At 35.9% G+C, this 21,717-nt stretch overlaps 1 protein-coding gene across 2 annotated transcripts in view; it reads left to right on the top strand.

Moving 5' to 3' along the window:
- Nucleotides 1-21,215, top strand: part of HSF2 (heat shock transcription factor 2) — a 33,057-nt gene extending 11,842 nt beyond the window's left edge. Inside the window, exons 2-13 of one of the 2 annotated variants that reach the window (XM_047759509.1) lie at nt 225-333; nt 490-617; nt 1,721-1,845; nt 4,204-4,279; nt 6,033-6,094; nt 7,259-7,346; nt 9,943-10,091; nt 10,498-10,737; nt 11,684-11,789; nt 16,150-16,203; nt 19,414-19,498; nt 20,196-21,215. In XM_047759509.1, the coding sequence (XP_047615465.1) occupies nt 225-333; nt 490-617; nt 1,721-1,845; nt 4,204-4,279; nt 6,033-6,094; nt 7,259-7,346; nt 9,943-10,091; nt 10,498-10,737; nt 11,684-11,789; nt 16,150-16,203; nt 19,414-19,498; nt 20,196-20,488 (1,515 nt within the window). In that variant the 3' untranslated portion in view covers nt 20,489-21,215. The remainder of the gene's footprint in view (nt 1-224; nt 334-489; nt 618-1,720; nt 1,846-4,203; nt 4,280-6,032; nt 6,095-7,258; nt 7,347-9,942; nt 10,092-10,497; nt 10,738-11,683; nt 11,790-16,149; nt 16,204-19,413; nt 19,499-20,195) is intronic. The other variant, XM_047759520.1, reaches the window with a different exon arrangement.
- The last annotated feature ends 502 nt before the right edge of the window (nt 21,216-21,717 follow it).

Raw genomic sequence — 21,717 nt, 5'->3', positions numbered from 1 at the left:
TCGAATCAGAGCTGCGGCTGCCAGCCTGTGCCACAGCCATAGCAACACTGGATCCAAGTTGCATCTGTGACCTATGCCAGATCCTTAATTCACTGAGTGAGGCCAGAGATGGAACCTGCGTCCTCACGGACACTATGTTAGGTTCTAAACCCACTGAACCACAACAGGAATATCTGTCAGAGGATCTTAACTAACTGTCTTTTTCAAATTTTTTTTAATTTCAGAATGGCCAGAGTTTTCTGGTTTTGGATGAACAAAGATTTGCAAAAGAAATTCTTCCCAAATACTTCAAGCACAATAATATGGCAAGCTTTGTGAGGCAGCTGAATATGTGTGAGTATGTACAGTGGTTTATTTGGACTGTTGTCATCAGCTGCTGATAAAACCATTTCCCCCACTGGGATGATAAAGGAAAATATATTCCATAGATACACCATTAATTTTTTACTTTTGTGTATTTTAGCCACCTGAATTTTGAATCTTTTTCAGATGGTTTTCGAAAAGTAGTACATATTGACTCTGGAATTGTGAAGCAGGAACGAGATGGTCCTGTTGAATTTCAGCATCCTTACTTCAAACAAGGCCAGGATGACTTGTTGGAGAACATTAAAAGGAAGGTGAGCTATTGTTTATATGCTTTAATTAGGGCATTACCATATAGTATGCTTGTCCAAGATTAATATTTCAGTTGTTGAAATTAAGAATATACTGAAATACACAGATGCTTCTTATTGGGATTTCTTAAACTAATAAAACTTTAATTATTTCTGTTTCATTTTTCTCTGCACTCAACTATATGGAGGGCTCAGTCTTTAAACACTTTTTAGATAGAAAGAAATGTTTACATTTTGACTTAGAATAAGGAGTCATCTAGATTGGGATGACTCATTCCTTCTAATTTAGCCTAAAAAATGTAAGCTCCTATGAGAAAGCCGCCTGGAGGGCCTTTTTCTGTAGTTCACTGCTGAATATCCAGTGCCCAAAAGAAATCCCTTATATGTAGTAGACAATTAACAGTACTTTTTTTTTTTCTTTTTGTCTTTTTGCCTTTTCTAGGGCTGCTCCCATGGCATATGGAGGTTCCCAAGCTAGGGGTCTAATCGGAGCTGTAGCTGCCAGCCTACACCACAGCCACAGCAACGTGGGATCCAGGCTGTGTCTGTGACCTGCACCAGAGCTCACAGCAACACCAGATCCTTAACCCACTGAGCAAGGCCAGGGATCGAACCCGAAATCTCATGGTTCTTAGTCGGATTTGTTAACTACTGAGCCATGACAGGAACTCCTAATAATGCATTTTTTGAATGGGTGATATGTTTTGCTGAAATAAGTATGTTGACTAAATCCACAGAAGGAAGGGGTAGGGATACAGGGTAGTGGACCATGAAAGAAAAATGGCCTATTACTGCATAATTTTAATTAAATATGGAATGTGTTAATAAAAGGCTTGGGGAAATTAGAGGGAATTTTAGCAGAAAGAAATGACAAAAAAAAAAAAAAAAGATGTTCCAGCTCATGGAAACTTTTCCACATTAAAAATAAATAAACTGATTATGCCTTATCCTCTCTATGAGCTGTGAAGTCTGTTCTTTTCCTGGGCTTTTGGAACTAGATCTCACTTCCTTGAATAGGCTATAAAAACGTCTTATAACAGGGAAGCCTTGAATTATAACGCTAGTATTTAGTATTTGTTTAATTTCCTAAATTTACTTTTTAAAAGGTTTCATCTTCAAAACCAGAAGAAAATAAAATTCGTCAGGAAGATTTAACAAAAATTATAAGTAGTGCTCAGAAGGTTCAAATAAAACAAGAAACTATTGAGTCTAGGCTTTCTGAATTGAAAAGGTAAAGTATTATTTTCAAATATAATCCTGATATGAGGTTTGGTATGTCTGTGTGTGTGTTTGGATTGGAGGTTGATGCTTTAAGTACTTAGGTTATGTTGTTGAGCCAAGATTAAAAGCCATTTTTAAGTGTTGATTCCCTTTACTTTTTTATTTGTAGCTATATATAGACTTTACCGCAATAGTATATTTTTATGATTGTGATTAAAAGAAAGTATAAACCTGGACAGTCAAAACAATTTGCACAAGTTTTACTGATGAAATAATAGATCACTAATTTGGTGTAGGAAATAGGATTCTGCTTTCATATGTTTACATATGAGGACACACAAGTCATAAAAAATACTGTATATATAACTCATCCTTATAGCAGTGTAAGATATTTTCTGTGTGGCCTATCTTTTAAGACACAAAAATAGGGAAAAAAGGACACAAGAGACTTTCCCTACTTGATAGTTACATAGACTTGAGAAAATATTACTCAAACCTTTTATCTGCAGAAGATGCTTTATTTTGCTTCAGTACGTTTTTTGGCACCATTATCCTAATGCCACAGTAACAATTCATATATAGAGTAGATGTGTATTTTTATCCTTAGTAAGTAGCTAGAAATTTTCTTTTAGCGTAGTAGGTGCCAAGGTCTTGAGAGTAGTTCTTTTATGTATTGTCCCTTTCATGTCAAATGGGGGGCATTAGTTTAGCTATTCTTTTTTTTTTTTTTTTGTCTTTTTGCCATTTCTTGGGCCGCTCCTGCGGCATATGGAGGTTCCCAGGCTAGGGGTCCAATCGGAGCTGTAGCCACCAGCCTATGCCAGAGCTACAGCAACGGGGGATCCGAGCCGTGTCTGCAACCTACACCACAGGTCACGGCAACGCCGGATCCTTTAACCCACTGAGCAAGGGCAGGGACCGAACCCGCAACCTCATGGTTCCTAGTCGGATTCGTTAACCACTGTGCCACGACGGGAACTCCAGTTTAGCTATTCGTAAGTATTTTCATTAAGAGAATAACCTTGGGCTTTGATTCTCTTTTTGAATAAGCCTTAATTTTAAGCTTGCCCCTTTTGCATGTTTTATTTAAGCACTTGTATTGGTTTACTGTATGTATCTTGTGTTTTCTGAAGTGCCTTTTGACCCAATTCCTTGAATTTCAGGTTTAGCCCTTAAGGAATGGGATCCAAAATTCATTCTAAGTCTCAGTGGTAACCATTCTCTTACTTATCTGTAGTAGGCAGGTGACAGTATCTTTACATTTCTGAGTCAGAAAAAAGTACAGTAGTTATTCAGTAAGTATTAAAGTCTTATTTTCTGTGCCCTCTATAACTAAATCCAGTCCCTTTTGTAATGGTCTGGACTGAGAAGGTTGGCTTTTGTGGAAATTAATAAAAGAACAAAAATAAAATCATTTAATAGATAAATTATCTCTCATGCCTTCTCAGCTTTATCATTGCTGACATTTAGTAACCGCAATTCAATAAAAATGGTGAATGGAAGGAGAAAACTTACTACTGGGCACATAGTTTGTTATGTATTTGGATATGCTTAAAAAACACGCTTTTAATATGCTTTAAAAAATTTATATGCTTGTGTTTGAGACAGACAGTTTTAGAGTCTGATAGACTTTAGTTCAACATCAACACTTACCACATTGTGTGATCTTGGGTAAGTCTTTTCAGTTCTCTGAGTCTCAGTCTCCTCAGCTATAAAATAGTTATATAATTCCTTTCTGGACAGATTTTAGAAACATTTAAATGAGTAATATGCATAAAATGCTTATAAATAGTGTCTGGCATGGCAAGTGTTGGTTAAATGTTACTTCCCTTTAAGAATTGTTTCCTAAGCACAAGTTCTGAATTCACATGATTGAAAGTTAGCTTATTTTTGTATTTATTTTTTGCCTCTCTACAGCATATGGAGTTCCTGGTCCGAGCCACATTTGGGACCTCTGCCCCAGGTGTGGCAATGCTGGATCCTTTAGCCCACTGTACCGGGTCAGGGTTCAAACCTGCATCCTGGCCCGTCAGAGATGCCGCCAATTCCATTACGCTACAGCGGGATCTCCAAAAAGTTAGCTTGTTTCTTAAACAAGAAGTGATTAACCACATTGTCAGAGGAGTATATGGCCTATTAAGTGTTTGTATATATACTGCCATGAGTAGAAGATACTATAGTTATAAAGGAAAGATTCTGGAGTTGTGTCAAAATAGTTGTCATTCTGTGTAATTGAACCACAGTTTTCCTAGTCTCATGAAGATATGTAGTAAAAACTAGTTCTGTTTTATGGTATTCTTAAAAATGTTGAGGCCTGGTTTTTCTGACTAAATTTATTAATTTTTATTTTTAATAAATGATAACATAGTGAGAATGAGTCCCTTTGGAAGGAGGTGTCAGAATTAAGAGCAAAACATGCACAACAACAGCAAGTTATTCGAAAGGTAAGCTTTTTTTCCCTGTGACCATAATCTGCGTTTATTTGAGTACTATTTGTGACCTTTGAGAAACCTCTATTAAATAGTGATTGATCTTAGTTTTTTTAATATATTGGATACACAGAAGTAAACCTATGAAATCAAACAAGCCAATGTTATATATTTTTTTAATTAAAAAAATTCTCATTAGCTAAATACAGTCATTGCATACTTGCAACTAATGTTTCATTAGCTTTTAGTAAAATCTTTTTCCTGATATAACAACTTTAGTATACTTCATTCTTAGGAGCATAATTAATACACTACCAATTTCTTAACATATTTTATATAAAAGACATAGCCTTACTATGTAGGATGTTTTTGTTTTACTCTAAAAGGTATAGATTCAGTCTCAGATAAATGACTAATATTTTCAAGTTAACTGATCAGATTATATGCTCAGAAGAGTTATTAGTGTGTGCTGTTATTAGTCTGTGTAGAAAAGCAGTGAATGCAGTGTAATAAAATGTATCTGAGCTGAAAATTACTAGGGGAACCAAAAAAAACTCTCGGCCACATAGTGTCCTTGTACTTTAATCTTCTCATATCAGCTTTCATATGTTAATAAGAGGTGAAACATAAAAGTAATTAAGGCAGCTATTTTTTGCTCATGAGTAAACTGGACTCTTAAGTTTAAGCAACAGGTTTTTTTGGGGGGAGGGAGGGTGGGCGAGCTTCAGTTTGTTCCTACCCAGAGGCCTTTTGCTAAAAATAGGGTTATGACTGAAAAGATGTGGGTCTGATGGAGCAGGCTTAGAATACAGAGATGAATGGTAGTTGCAGCCTTTCCCCTATAATTAATATAGGTATACTGATTTTTAAAAATCACTATGAAAATGGAGGTTGAATGTAGCATTCAGTTCTAGGTGTTTAGTCCAAGTTTTATGTATTTTCAGAACTTCCATAGTTGATTCCAACTTGAAGCTATGTTTAAGAATACCCAACTTAGGAGTTCCCATGTGACTCAGTGGGTTAATCATCTGGCGTTATCACTGCAGTGGCTCAGATTGCTGCTTTGGTGCGGGTTCAATCCCTGGCTGCCATGAGCGCAGCCCCCCCAAAAAAGTATACCTGATTTAAAATGATAAGTGTACCTTAACCTGTATTTTATTTTAAAAATTTGCTTCCCCCTGCCCTGGAAAACAGTGTTTGGGTTAAATATTAACTCACAGTACTCCATAATTTGAAGTTTTTTTTTTTTTTTTTTCCTGAAAGCAGTGGTAGTTAGTAAAATATTTATTTAACATTTCAGTTTTACATGAAAGCTAACATTCTTTCTGCTCAAATTTGAGTTTGCATCTATATTTTAGTGAGGTTAGGGTGTTTACATAATGCATGATGACAGCTGATAAATTTTTTCTCTATTCCTGGAATTTGTTTCTAACTCTGCCACCTTTTTGGCCTTGGAATAATATATGGGAGGTATCTTTATAGAATTTGTTAGGTACAGAGCTGATAAGATAGGTAGATATATGGGTAGATGGATGTCCTAGGCTTCTCTATATTTTAGGCAGCAACTTTATCACAGATTTTTCTTCTGCCTGGAAGCTGGTATGTTTCTTTAGATACTGTAAGATGCACCCACATTTATATTATGTTAATTTTCAAGAAATTATGTGACTTAGAGGACATATACTATGTGAGTTAATTTTATAAGACTTGTAATATGGACTAAAGAATTAGGAATCTGTAATGGAACATCTTTAAATTTTCCTTTTAGATTGTCCAGTTTATTGTTACATTGGTTCAGAATAACCAACTTGTGAGTTTAAAACGTAAAAGGTAAGCTTTTATACTACATCTTGACCTAGTCATAGACAACCAGACATGTTAAGAGTTTAACCATGAATTGCCTACATTTGTTGAGTGTATGCCTCTTGTCCAAGATGAACAGTCCCCCCTTGTTAAATTATACTTTCAACATTTTAAGAGTGATGTTGTGGAGTTCCTGTCATGGCGCAGCGGAAATGAATCTATCTGGGAACGATGAGGTTGCGGGTTCGATCCCCGGCCTTGCTCAGTGGGTTAAGGATCTGGCGTTGCCGTGAGCTGTGATGTAGGTCGCAGATGTGGCTTGGATCTGGCGTTGCTGTGGCTGTGGCATAGGCCAGCAGCTGTAGCTCTGATAAGACCCCTAGCCTGGGAATCTCCATATGCCGCGTTGTGGGTGTGGCCCTAAAAAGACAAAAAACAAACAAACAAACAAACAAACAAAAAGAGTGATGTTTCCTACTATGTCATCTTGCTGTTTTTGAGAGCTAAGGATATCCTAAATGGTAACTTTATATATATATACATGTATAGTTAATAAAGAATCAACTTTTCATCACAGTATCAAATTATTGCAGCATTAGAAGGCCCCAGTGGGAGAAATTCTTAAAAAGAGGATGCATGCTGAGAAAAACATCAGAATTTTTACTTGATATCTCTTGTGTTTAGTCTACTCACAAGTGTATTTAAAAACCTGTATATCGACCATGGGTTGTGATGCCCATAAATGTCAGTAACTATCTTTGTCACAACTAAATCGTAAGACTAGTGGACGAAGGAGTAGGTAGAAGGAGAAAAGTATTGTCTTGTAATGCTAAGGATTTTAGCAAAACTTGGTTATATTCACAGCTTATGTTATAGTATATTCTTTATATTACCTATTTCTTACTAGTTATTTATACCATAAACTTACATAGTTCAGTCTAATGAAGTACATTTGGAGAGAATAATTTATAATACAGAAGAATGGAGAAATAAAAATCCTGGACACGCTCATCTGCCAGTTTCTGTTTCTAAGATTAATCATTTTTAAGAATTTCTTATGTATCCTCCTTGGAATTTTTTTATTCATTATTAAAGTGAGTGTGTTTATATGTGGGTCAGTTACTAGAAGTAATTTAAATTCCTTGTATGTTTGCTTCACTGAACTTCATAGACATCTTCTGATTTTTTCAGGCCTCTTCTTCTAAACACTAATGGAGCCCAAAAGAAGAATTTGTTTCAGCACATAGTAAAAGAGCCAGCTGATAATCACCATCATAAAGTAATTTTTAAAGTTCTATTTTATGTTTGTTATGTCAAACTAAATGTTATTACATCAGTATTTCATGCATTTTAAAAAGTTTTTTTTTTTTTGTCTTTTTGTCTGTCTTTTCTAGGGCCTCACCCTCGGCATATGGAGATTCCCAGGCTAGGGGTCCAGTCGGAGCTGTAGCCTACACCACAGCCACAGCAACGGGGGATCTGAACCACATCTGTGACCTACACCACAGCTCACAGCAACGCCGAATCCTTGACCCACTGAGCAAGGCTAGGGATCGAACCCGCAACCTCATGGTTCATAGTCAAATTTGTTAACTACTGAGCCACAATGGGAACTCAGCATTTTAAAAAGTTTACTGAATTATGCATCTGCTTACCCTTTAGCTTTTTAAAATCATGACTTTTTATTATTTGCCTTAGTTATTTTAAGAAATAAACCATTATAAATATAGTTGTCTCAATTGCCTGTTCCCAAGTTCATTTTTCTCTTCCTTTCCTGTCTCCCCTCTCATGCAGAGATAAAACTATCTTGAGTTAATATTTATCATTCCCATGGCAATTTCATTATGTGTGACACGATGGACAATACTTTGTGTTATTTGGCATATATATGACTTTATATAAATGATATTATTTTGTATATAATCATTTTGCAATGTGGCTTTTTTCACTTGGTTGTATTTTTAAGATTTTTTTTTAATTTTTATTTTTTTCCATTACAGCTGGTTTTCTGCTGTATAGCAAGGTGACCCAGTCACACATACATATCTACATTATTGAGTTTATTAAATGTAGAGATTTAGTTTATCTTAACTACAATATGAGGTTATTATGATAATGTAATTATGTACTTGTCTGTTGGATATTTTAAGTTGTTTTAAACATTTATTATAAATGTGCACAATTTTACTATAGCAATTTTAAAAAAACATATTTATCTTAATTTTTTTATATAAGCTCTCTGGATAAATTGTCAAACTTATACCCAGTGGCAAAGTAGTTGAGTCCACACTCCTTTTAATAACAATTTATTATTATTACTTTCAAATCTTAGTTATTACTGCTTTCAAATCTTATAGAGTTTTTAAATACTGCTTTATATTTATTATTAAAGTACTGCTTTATATTTATTATTAAAGTGTTGCATTTTTTGTTCTTAGGCAAATCAGAGTTAACATCTGGTTTCCCCTTCCCATCGTTTCTAAATAGTCAAGGACATCTAACAGTTTTTAGGATTGAAGACTAATGTAAATGGATAAAGATTTCTTAATTGATTTATTGATTAATTGATTTATGTCTTTTGCCCTCTATTATCTGGTGTTGAAATTTATAGAATTTTGCATTATAATAATGACTTTAGTTTGCTTTAGAGAATTGAACACTTCATTATTAATGTACCTATGGTCCTAATGTTATCTATAGCTGAATTTTAAAAAAAGCAAATAATTGCTGGAGTTTTCTATTGGCCTAGTGACTTAAGATACAACATTGTCACTGCTGTGGCTTGGGTCAGTCCTGTGGGGCAGGTTTGATTCTTGGCCCAGGAACTTCCACATGCCACAGGCATGACCAAAAAAATGCAACAAAACAAAAAAGCATTGTTACGAAGACAGACTGACATTTAGCTGTGGGATAGTTGAAGTGTTTTCCCCCTATTAATGAAACCATTTAATAGGTAAGAATAAAACGTGTTAAGCAGAGTAGCTTGAATTGAAGTAATCCCCATCAGCCCAGTGGCCATTTGATTATGCTTGAGATTTCTGATGAAATCCTAAAACTTAGGAGTTTCCTTCGTGGCTCAGCAGTCGATGAACCTGACTAGGATCCGGGAGGATGGGGGTTTGATCCCTAGCCTCACTCAGTGGGTTAAGGATCCGACATTGCCATGAGCTGTGGTGTAGGTCTCAGACGTGGCTCAGATCCTGAGTTTCTATGGCTGTGGCATTAAAAAGTTGCAGGTGCAACACTAAAAAGCAAAAAAAAAAAGCAAAAAAAAAAAGAAAAGAAATCTTAAATTTTTACTCTCTGGATGTAAATACTTGAGATTTGAAGGTCTTGGAGTTCCCATCATGGCACAGTGTTTAGCGAACCCGACTAGGAGCCATGAGGTTGCGGGTTCAATCCCTGGCCTCGCTCAGTGGGTTAAGGATCCAGTGTTGCTGTGAGATGTGGTGAGGGTCGCAGACATGGCTCGGATCCTGCGTTGCTATGGCTCTGGCGTAGGCCGGCAGCTACAGCTCTGATGGGACCCCTAGCCTGGGAACCTCTGTATGCCGCGAATGCGGCCCTAAAAAGACCAAAAAAAAAAAAAAAAATTGAAGATCTTTTCTAGAAACATTCTGAGGCATGTCATCTTTAAGGTCCCTTAGAGTGAAAGAAATAGTTACTATAAATACAATGCAGCTAGCACACCTCATACCTCTCATACCAATTCAGTGTACAAGTCCCATAGGTTAGAGAGCACAATCTGTTTTTCTTATTGTGTCTCTAACATGTAGTTAAATAGTAGGTTCCCAATTAGCATTTTTTAAATGGTATGTTGTTTGGTAGTCAAAATAATTTCAGTTTTTTGATATATTTTCTGCCTGACATTTTAGGTTCCTCATAGTAGGAGTGAAGGTTTAAAGCCAAGGGAGCGGATTTCAGATGATATCATTATTTATGATGTTACTGATGATAATGCAGATGAAGAAAATATCCCAGTTATTCCAGAAACTAATGAGGATGTTATATCTGATCCTTCCAAGTAAGTAGCTTTGTAAAATTAAACTTACGAAAATATTAGTTAACTTTTTAAAAACAAGATCTAAATTTAAAACTATTTGTTAAATTAATATCTAACTCATATTTTTATTATTGAACTGAAAAATTAAGCCAAAGTGTTAAACCAAATACCTCTCTCTGTCCAGTGGAAAGACTACCGAGAAAAAAATGAGAATTCTTATTTTTAAAGTTTGGAGTTAAAAGACCTTTAATTGATTCTTTGTAGTCTTATATTGTATGAAGTATCAATATTTATCATTAAGCTACAGGCCTAAGAAAATTAATAATAAGTGGTTTGAGGAGAGAGTTTCCTTGGGGAATGGATGGATAGAATAAATTTATTGAATTAGTGAAGTTATAATTTGTTCTTTCTCATATTGCTGATCTAGCTGTAGCCAATACCCTGATATTGTCATTGTTGAAGATGACAATGAAGATGAATATGCTCCTGTCATTCAAAGTGGAGATCAAAGTGAACCAGCCAGAGAATCCTTAAGTTCAGGCAGTGATGGCACCAGCCCTCTCATGTCTAGCGCCATCCAGCTAAATGGCTCATCTAGTCTGACCACAGAAGATCCTGTGACCATGATGGATTCCATTTTAAATGATAACATCAATCTTTTGGGAAAGTGAGTGCTCATCTCATTGTTATCTAAATGTATTTGCTTTCTTTGTTTACTTCGCATGTTCTGTTTCTCTTTGAGTGATTTTCCTTTCACACTATGAACCTGTTGTAGTCAGCCTTTCTCTACTTCTGTCAGTGCTGAACTCTGAAAATGGTATTTTGAGAAAGATTTAATTATGCTCAGAGCAGTCTTGGAATTTTCTTGTCAAGACCTCAGGTTTCTTTTTTCTTTCTTTTTCTTTTTTAAAATTTTATTTTATTCCTCAGGTTTCTTAATGAAATAACTTACTTTCGAATGTCCACAAAGTGTGATTATGTGTATTTATGTTTTTATCAGAACTGTGGAATAGTATAATCTTTATTATGGAACTTATTTGTAGTAGAAATTAGCAGTAACCTGTAATAAGAGGTTAAACATTTTGTAATTTGTTGTATAGAGGAAAAAGATAAATAAGACTGTTACTACAGGAATTCCTATTGTGCCTCAGTAGGTTAAGAACCCAGCTAATATCCATGAGGATGTGGGTTCGATCCCTGGCCTCGCTCAGTGGGTTAAGGATCTGACATTGCCTAGAGCTGTGCTGTAGACTCTGCTCAGATCTGGCTTTGCTGTGGCTGTGGTGTAGGCTGGCAGCTATAGCTCCAGTTTCACCCTAGCCTGAGAACTTACATATGCTGAGGGTGTGACCCCAAAAGACCAAAGGAAAAAAAAAAAAAAGACTTATTGCAGAGCTTTTTTCTCTAAATACTGAAGTTTTGTGTAAAGGCTGTGGGTTCTCATTAACCAGTTTTTTTGGAATCCTGAATACTGATTATGATCTCTTAAGGTTAAGAATTGGTAAGAATTCAGCAGTTGCTAGGTATATTTTGCCTAGAAAACTGCAGTGTGATTTTAAACATAAAAACAAGGAAACCTAATACTCCATTTTTTTTAATCTTTTTTTCCTTAGGGTTGAGCTGTTGGATTATCTTGACAGTATTGATTGCAGTTTAGAGGACTTCCAAGCCATGCTCTCAGGAAGACAGTTTAGCATAGACCCAGATCTCCTGGTTGATGTAGGTACTTTGAATATTCTTTGTTGTACTGGCAGTTTGTTTATCAGAGAAGATGAACAGATGGGTTCAGGACAGCAGAGGAGAGTGATCATTATTTGTTTCTAAGTAGAAGTTCAGTTAATCCCCCTGTAACAACATATCAACTCTGTTCAACAGTACTATTAAATCCAGGTCTTGTCTGGACTTGTTGCTGTGTTATGTTTTGCTCTAGAAAAAATTATTGTGGAATAGAAATCAGTGGAAATTAGTAGAAATGATTAGCCAGGAAACAGCATGTAAACACTTCTTAATACCTGCGAATTAATGTTTTTCAATGAAATGCATTATTATATGTTACTATATTTGCTACATTTTGAAAATTTTTCTATCTTGAGTCCCCTAAGGTTTCCCTACTCCAGTCCTCACCCTACCACCTATGAACCTGATTCCAGTGTTGTTGACTTTGAATCCTTATCTGTTGTTTCTGGCACTACCTACTTTCCTTGCTCTATTTTCTCTTGTTCCTACCACTCTCCTCTCCCTTACCTAATGTTTCCTATGTGACCTAGTCTCATCCAGACGAATCTTCTTTCCCTATTCTCATTTTCTGTTGTGAATGTTTCTTTCTTTATCCTGAAAAGTTGGGTTTTTTTGCCTTAAAATGCAGCTTCAGAAGATTCTTCAGAAGTCATGTATCACATGACCATCATTTTTCCTAAATCATTGCCTCACAGGATGGGTTTCACCACCTATGAAGATTTCCTTTCCATGTTACCCTCTTAAGTGAATTCAACATCCATGTTAATGACCTACTTTGACTTGTTAACGTAACTTGACAGCCCTTAAAGTTTCTGTCAGTCTTTGCTCCCATTCTGAAACCAGAGACACTTTTTAGCTGATCACTAAGAAGGAAATAAATCCTGTAATTCTGATTCTTTAAATCTTCACAGTCTTCAACTCAGTCATTTTAATTTAATGTTGTAACAGTTACCACATTTGTTTGTCTTCAAGACCTTATCAAACCAACTCTTCCATACTCAGAGTGATTCACCATGCCCTGGTCTTCTTATAGGCTGTGGAATCTCATATCCTTTCTTCTTAGAGGAAGTACTTAATTCCTCTTTAAAACCAGTTTTTACACCTGCCCTCTGCCTCTCTTTTTTTCTATTTCTATCTCTGAGTTTTCCCATCTGTGTTGAGTAGGTACTAAAACATTTTGATTTGTTGTTCTTCTCATTTACCATTCTATATATCTCTCATCCTTTCGCTACAAAACTTTAGAAATGAATGGTTGTGTTTAACTTCTGTTTTACCCTCTATTTCTTTTGAAACCTTGGATTGTCTTGCTAATTTACTCAAAGCCTGTGCTGTCTTGGCTTATCCATTTTAAGTAGGCTGAAATTTTTTTTTTTTTTCAGATTAGACTGCTAGGCTAGTAGATGAAGGTTTGTTTTGAATTGGACAGATTTGGGTTCCACTTTGGCTCATGTTACTTACTACCTTTGTTATTAATCCTGAGAAAGTTTACCTCTCTTACTCAGTTTTCCCATCTAGTAAATGTAGCTAATGCCTGACATGAAGGATTTTGGTAAAGACTGTAAGTAATCAATACTGTTATTATTTAACTATTGATTTTCTACAACAGAACTTTTTCTCTGGGTTTTAAAGGCACTGGACTTTGTTCTCTTCTTGTGTCCATAACCATTCTGTTTCTTCTAAGAGCTTTTCTTTTTTTTGCTGTCTTCAACTTGTAGATATTACCCAAGGTACCCAGTCTTTTATCCTATTTTTCCTACAAGTCTACTATTTTTTTTTTCTTTTTTGGCTACATTGCAGTATATGGAGCTCCTGGGCTGGGGATCAGGTCCAAGCCACAGTTGTGACCTATGCTGTACCTGTTGATCCTTAAGCCACCATGTGGGGCTGGGAATTGAACCTGCATCCCAGTGCTACAGAGATGCTGCCAATCCTATTGCACCACAGTAGAAACTCCTCTCTTTTTTTAAATCCTGCCTGCTGGAGGGATTTTGGCTTACAGGATTGCTCTCAAATGTATATCTCCAGCTCTTAATATTTTTTTAAGGTAAACTTGGAGGAGTTCCTGTCGTGGCTCAGTGGAAACAAATCTGACTAGTATCCATTAGGATGTAGGTTCGATCCTTGGCCTCCCTCAGTGGGTTAAGAATCTGGCGTTGCCATGAGCTGTGGTATAGGTCGCAGACATGGCTCGGATCCTAAGTTGCTATGGCTGTGGCATAGCTCCAATTTGATCCCTAGCCTAGGAGGCTCCATATGCCTCAAGTACGGCCCTAAAAAGATAAACAAAAACAAACCATTGAATTCTGATTTCATTCCTTTGGGATCATCAGATCTTAAATTATTTGTGTTTAACACTAAGCTTAAGTTTATTCTCTAAATTAGCTACTTCTTTAGCTTTATTTTATGTAGTGGTATCAGACCTCTCTTTACTCACACAGGATAGTGATCACAGTTGTCTTGGTTTATCTCCTCGTTCATTAAGTCCTGTGTTTTTTCCAAAATAGCATTCACAAACCACTCCTACTTTATATTTCCATTGTTGCCTCTCTCATTTGATACTTCATTGTTTCATCCTTGAATTATGCTTTATTGTTGTGAATAGAAATTATACTCGTAGGTTGTCTTGTTCTCTGAGATGGCAGAGATGTTAAGGACATGAGTAATAAGTGTGTTCAGGAGGAGTTCATGGGCTCTCACTGCAGAGTTCAGTACTGAATGATTCAATGTGGAATCAGCAGGAGAGACCTGGCCTTAAAATTCAGCTCTGTCAGCTCCTCATATGATCTACTTTTTCCTACTTCAGACCATGTGTTTGTTGGGAGTACTTGAAAGTATCCTGAGTCAGTAGGTAGGGGGAATGAGGCAAAGAAGTGAGGAGTTTCACTGCTGATCTTCCTCAGATGCCTCTCTCAGTAGGGACAAAATTTGCTCAGGCCTCTGAGGCAAGGACAGGCTGAACTGGCAGAGATTGGCAGTGATGTGTACTTAACTCTTAAGAAACTCTTCTTCTTCATGGATCAGTAGGTGGTATGAAAGGAGGAAAAATTAATGAAAGGAAAAGAAGAACTGTAGATATTTTTAGGGCTTCCATGAATGTGGAACTTTACGGAGAAAAATCAGTGTCAAGAGAGGGTGGAGGAGCCTCTCTGCATTTCATTCTATCCTGCAAACCATTTGATGTGCTCATTCTCTTAAAATGCTTTAATCAATGTATTTCATTGCTAAGGCCATTCCCAGCTCTTTTGTTGTTGACAGAATGTCCTTTCCATAGATTGGCCTTGCCTTACTTTTTGAACCTTAGGTATACAACTTGCTGTTCAACTCAGAACTTCTCTATTATTTGTACTAGTCATCTTATTTCTAGAACTTCCCCCACAACCATTCCTTCTCTGTTGTTGCTAATGTTATAACAGTGTACTCCTTCATCCTCTCCCTTCTAAGTCCTAATCATTCTCCAGAAACTGATACATGTCACATAGCTTTATCAAGATTTAGACTTTTCGTTTCATCCTGTGTATGTGTATATCTGTGCCAGCGTTTTCCTTTCCCTTTTTCTTAGCTCCTTAATACTTTTGGGCTCCCCCATCCATTATTTTTATAATACTGAATTGTATCTGATCATATGCTGCTATTTGATGTTGTTCTTATCTTGTCTTATAGATTGTAAGCTCCTGGAGAGCAGGAATAGTGTCTTCATCTTGTGTTCTTCATAATGTCGATTATTTCTTAGATGCTCAATAAATCCCTGTGGAATGGATGACTTTGAGGCTTATAACGTAAACGAAAGTTATGTCTGTTAACTGGTTGGTCTGAGGAGTGCAGTAAACAGTGGTCTTAGCTTTATGACTTCCTTTGCTAGGTGAGATGAAAAGAACCACCAGAATTATGCATTTGGTCAGAGGGCTCCGCTTGAGAAGTAATTTAGGAGCCACTCTCATAGAGCAGATTTTATAAATTTATCGCATAATGAGCAGGTAGTCATTGAAGGCTCAGCGTCAAGGCAGGGAACTCTGGGTACCTTTTAAGACCAAAGGCATTTAGGGAGGGAAAAAAATGAAGGAAATGAAGGAGAGGGGAGGTGATTTGTCTCAAGTGATTTACCCTTTTGTTTTATAGAATAGAAATTCTTACAACATCTAATGCATGGGCTAGCTTGCTCTGCTTTTGTTTGTTTTTCTTTCAGCTTTCCTGCTTTTCTCTTCAAACTTGTTTTACTATATGGAGACTTCCTAGTGCAGGAGCTTACATCTCTTCACCCAACATGGCTGTATAAAAATTTTGAACACACAGTTAATTTTTTAAAAATATTTTTTAAACTTATCTTTCTTGTTTGGTCTTTCAGCTTTTCACTAGTTCTGTGCAGATGAACCCCACAGATTACATCAATAATACAAAAGTAAGTTTTAATTCATGTTGCTCAGGACCCATAGCTGTAAGAATTTGAAAAAAGTCCTAGTAAGTAGAGAGCAATATCACGCCCAGTTACAAAAAGCATTTATATTCTTATCTAATATATGTGATCAAGATAGTAAAATTCTAGATGAAAAATTAGCTTTTGGTTATGGAGTGAATCATTACCAAATTCTTCTGTGCCTTGTGCTATTAACTTTCAGTATTAAATCAGCCTTCAACCTGCTAGGAAATTAACTAAATTTGGCATGTACAGGTATATCACTGGAAAAACTTACTAAAATATTATTTCTTCATGTTTTATGTCTTTATTTTACATTCTTATTCCTTCTATAAACAACTTCTCAGCATTTTTTTATTGAAAATTTATTGGTACTCATTTTTTAAAATAAGTTCCTTAATTTCGTTAGCATACAGTAAAAGTACAGGAATTTGTATTATTTGTAAGGTGAGTTGAGCAGTGAAGGCTGGATTTTGGACTTTAAGTAATGGTTTTATTTGCATAAACATATAGGAACTACAGTTGGGATTAGCAAGTGCTAACAAATTCTTTAGAACTGGCTTTTAATGAGTAATAAGGACAATATAAAGTTGTTAGAGCAGACATTTAGAAATTATTCTGTTACTTTGTTTAGTTTATTGTCTCAAATAGGTATTATATGTTTCATTGATCTTGGATTTACAACAAATTGTTCAGTAATCCCTATTTTTCCTTGAATAAAAATGTAAATCGGGCCATCTGAAATTTGTACAAATTCTAGATTAGTGGAATCAAAATTTAATTTTTGGAGTTCCCATTGTGGCTCAGTGGAAATGAACCCAGCTAGTAACCATGAGGATGAGGGTTAAATCCCTAGCCTTGCCTAGTGACTTAAGGATCTGGTGTTGCTGTGAGCTGTGGTGTAGGTTGCAGATGCAGCTCAGATCCTGCGTTACTGTGTGTGTGGAGTAGACCGGCAGATGTACCATCAATTTGACCCCTAGCCTGGGAATTTCCATGTGCTGCACATGTGGCCTAAAAAGCAAAAAAAAAAAAAAATTAAGAATTTAATTTTTATTCTTGTTCTTTATAGTCAAAAATAGGCACATATCAAATATAATAATGCATTATTAGAGTGAGAAGGTAGAATTCTTCTGACTATTGTTATGTGTAAAGTTAGCCTACATTTTCAAAGTAGTAGCCTGGGCAATTTAAAATTGAAGAAGGAGTTTCCATTGTGGCTCAGTGGAAACGAATCTGACTGTTGTCCATCTGACTATTGTCCGTGAGGGTGCAGATTCGATCCCTGGCCTCACTCAGTGGGTTAAGGATCTGGTGTTGCTGTGATCTGTGGTGTAAGCTAGCAGCTACAGCTCTAATTTGACCCCTAGCCTGGGAACCTACGTATGCCATGGGTTCAGCCCTAAAACAAACAAACAAACAAAAAGAAATTCGTGAATTTTTGAACCAGAAAGTTGAAAGTTGTTTATACATTCAGTATTTGGATGATTTATATCAAGGGTTGGCATACTTTTTCTATTAATACTAGTTAGTAAATATTTTTGGTTTTGCAGGAGGCCAAGTGTTCTCTGTCACAACTACTCAACTCTGCAATTGCAGTGCAAAAGCAGCCATAGACAATATGTAAAAGAATGAATGTGGCTATATTTCAGTAAAGCCTTACTCACAGAAACAGGGAGCATGCTGAAGTTGGCATGTGGACATAGTTTGCCTAGGTTTATATTATAAAAATCGATGGACTATGGAAGTGCCGTCTTTCAGTAAATAATGATATTATTGAATGTTAGACCTTAAGTTGAATGAACCCTTATCATGCATTCATTTAGTGAATGTGCTCTGCTGTTTGTTTTTTGCTAGACATCGAGTCATTCTGTGTTCTTGAATTATCCTCATATTCCCAGAAGCTTTCAAAAATAACACTTAAATAGCAAGTTGCACATTACTTTACAATGCTATAGAAAAATTGAGTGTGACTTTTTATTATAGTTCTAGAATCTAGATTATTTTCAAATAATGGGCACATCAGCTCTCATTCCCTTGCACATGACAGGTATTATATGACATGGATTATTACAATACTCTTTCCTAATGACTCAGAATACCTTATACTCCTCAGCATAGTGATCTAAGTGGCCACTGCTAATAAGCAAAAATTTGCATGGGAGATGAAACCCATTTGTCATCTTGGTTCTCATATGCTTTTGAATTACTACAGTGGCAGCCTTGGAAAATACCTTTTTTGGGAAGTAGAAAAATAAGGTATTACTGCATTAATGTTTATTGTGAATGCTAAATAAAAAATTATATAATTTTTTTGAAAAGTTTAAGTAGTTTTTATTATGTCTTAGGGTCATTATCTATGAATCCTGGAAACTTGTACTGCTTCATTTTATGATGAATATCAGGGGAATTATAGGAATTAATACGTTTGTTACACCATATATACTTAAGCATGCAGGTATCTGGGACTTAACAGCTATTCAGGAAAAATGGTGAACCTCAGCACCTCAGTTTGAACATCGTTGAAAAGAGCACTGTGAAGAACTTAACATTAAAGATTTAATCCCCTTACAATCAGATGTAAGGAGAGAAGACAGTTTCTGAAAGAAGCAATTTTAAATGACAGAAAAGAACTGAAAGAGCCACAAAAAGGAAATGAAGAAACACCACCTCAGCTTTGAGGCTTCCAAACATAGGGATAAATAGTTTTTAGGTTGTTACCGTGTCATCCTGAGTTACTGTAAATGTGTTTTTTACTTATGCTAAATATTCTGTTCGTGAGCCAAAAAAAAAAAAACATGTAATACATTTTAAATCAAAATTGTTTAATGGTTTAAAGAATTATCTCTTCATTAACACTTTGAAACTAGCCATCTTTTATTCATTCCCATCTTCTAACCTTGACAGATTCTGTCTATTCTGTTGAAATGCCCCCTCCTTTTTGTACTTACTGTCATCCTAGTTCAGGTTCTTTGTTTCATCCACTTGATGACAGCAATAGTTTTCTTAGCCAGTCTTATTACCTCTAATGAAATTTCTTCCTTTCCTAGTTCATCTTTCCTGATGCTCCCTTTTTCCATATATTTTCAGATAATATACCAGTGTTAATATGCTATATTAGCTTTTAATTTTTTGCTATTTTTCAGGAACATATAAAGTATGACAAGTACTTTTATGTATTTTTTTCTCTTTTAGTCTGAAAATAAAGGATTAGAAACTACCAAGAGCAGTGTAGTTCAACCAGTTTCAGAAGAGGGAAGAAAATCTAAACCCAAAACAGGTAGGTTATAAATGTAGTATTATCTTCTGTAGATTTTTTTTTTAAGTAAGATTTCTGTGTAGTTGGAGTTCCCATTGTGGCTCAGCAGAAACAAATCTGGCTAGTATCCATGAGGATGCAGGTTCCATCCCTGGCCTCTTTCAGTGGATTAAGGATCCAGTGTTGCCATGAGCTATGGTGTAGGTCACAGATGCGGCTCATATTTGAAGTTGCCGTGACTATAGCATAGGCCGGCAGCTACAGCTCCTATTTGAACCTTAACCTGGGAACCTCCATATGCTGCTGGTGCGGCCCTAAAAAAAGATTTTTGTGTAGAAATTAATGTGAGCCAAGGTGAAGGTCTTTTTATGCTTAACAGTTGAATACAGATTTGTACTAGTCTCAGTTCTAGGCATAATGTGTCAAGGTTGCAGCATGTAAAGGAAATTGAATTGATGTGGTAGTAGTTCTTAAAGTCTCCTGTTTTGTTTTATTTTCCCGTTTAGAAGAAATTGAAAGAACCCTGATTTCTTAATTGTTGAATAAAAGACTACATTTTCTGACTTGTGTGTTTTTAAATTTATTGATACAAAGAATCATAATTCTTATTTGGTTATATAAGAATAGTGATTGCACATCTGCATCTGTTTTTTAAATCTTCAGCTTAAACTCTATATAAGCTGGTGATAAAAGATCACTTTTCTAATCTTCATTACAGATAAGCAGCTTATCCAGTACACTGCCTTTCCACTTCTTGCATTCCTTGATGGGAACCCTGCATCTGCTGTTGAACAGGGGAATACGGCATCATCAGAAGTTATGTCCTCTGTAGATAAACCTATAGAAGTTGATGAGCTTCTAGATAGCAGCCTGGACCCAGAACCAACCCAGAGTAAGCTTGTTCGTCTGGAGCCATTGACTGAAGCTGAAGCTAGTGAAGCCACACTGTTTTATTTATGTGAACTTGCTCCTGCACCTCTGGATAGTGATATGCCACTTTTAGATAGCTAAATCCCTAAGAAGTGGACTCTATATGTATATATTCATCAAAATGATGAACTATTTATTTTAAAGTATCATTTGGTACTTTTTTTTTGTAAATTGCTCTGTTTGGTTTAATCAGATACTGTGGAATTGTAAAGCACCTTTTGCTTTTCTCACTAACTACACACTCTTGCAAAGCTTTCAGATGTTACTCAGCTATGTGGGTGCATAATATGTGTTCAATCACATTATTGGCATATCTTTAAGTTGGATTCAAATGGCCATTTTTCTCCAGTTATGGTAAATTGGATTTCTTTTTTGCACATATGCTCATTAACTCCAGTTAAACTTTTTGTTTGTTTGTTTTACTTGTTTAATGCTATCTCTTTGCATTGAGTGTTAAGTCACTATAACTAATGGTAGGACTCCTAAAGCTTTCTCTGTTGCAGTTGCTTTTAATAAGTATTTTTCACTTGGCTTCTTTTTAAAACTGGGAACATAAAGTGCCTGTATCTTGTAAAATTTCATTTGTCTTTCTCAGTTCAGAGAAGTTCGTTCATGTTCAAAAAGAAAGGCAACGTATACTTGAGTGCTTACTGTCTGATTCAGTTTCAGCTCCATATACATAGAAGAAGGGGATGGGATGATGCAACCTGTCCACCTTATTGGACTAGTTCTAAGTAAAAGTTTCTGGTTCGTTTCTGTTTTTTTGAAGCATACTATTTAGTAAAATAAATATAATGAATGTTGCGTACCATTGTCTTATGTGTCGTCTTTGGAGGTGATTTCCACATGTAACAGTTTTTCCTTTTCATAGGAAGTAGATAAACAATAAATTTTGCCTGTTGTCCATTATTCTTAATATAAGTCATACCAAGATCTTTGTGCCTCCTCTCAGAAGATAGAGTGTGTATTACAACAAGGAATATAATATAATGCCTCCAAATTTAATGTGTTTTTAAATTCTTCATTTAAAAATTATACTGGCTTGCATTCTATGTTTCTGATAAAGAACCGAGAGAAATATCCTCTGATTGTCTCAAATGAGGTAAGAACATTATCTCTGGATGCCAAAGGCCTGTAATTTTTGCCCTGAGAGAAGCTAAGAGACACAAGTCAAATCACTTCTTCCCTCTTGAACACTTGCTCAGGATTAGAGAGACTTAACGGCAAGGCTAGGGCACTCTCACTTGAAGAATTCCACCTTCAAGCAGAGGGCTGGAAACATTGAGCTAGTATCTGAGTATTTTACAGGG

The sequence above is a fragment of the Phacochoerus africanus genome, chromosome 2, assembly GCF_016906955.1.
Source record: "Phacochoerus africanus isolate WHEZ1 chromosome 2, ROS_Pafr_v1, whole genome shotgun sequence".
NCBI classification, from domain to species: domain Eukaryota; kingdom Metazoa; phylum Chordata; class Mammalia; order Artiodactyla; family Suidae; genus Phacochoerus; species Phacochoerus africanus.
The sequence above is the reverse complement of the archived record's forward strand: the minus strand, read 5'-3'. Positions and strand labels throughout refer to the sequence as shown.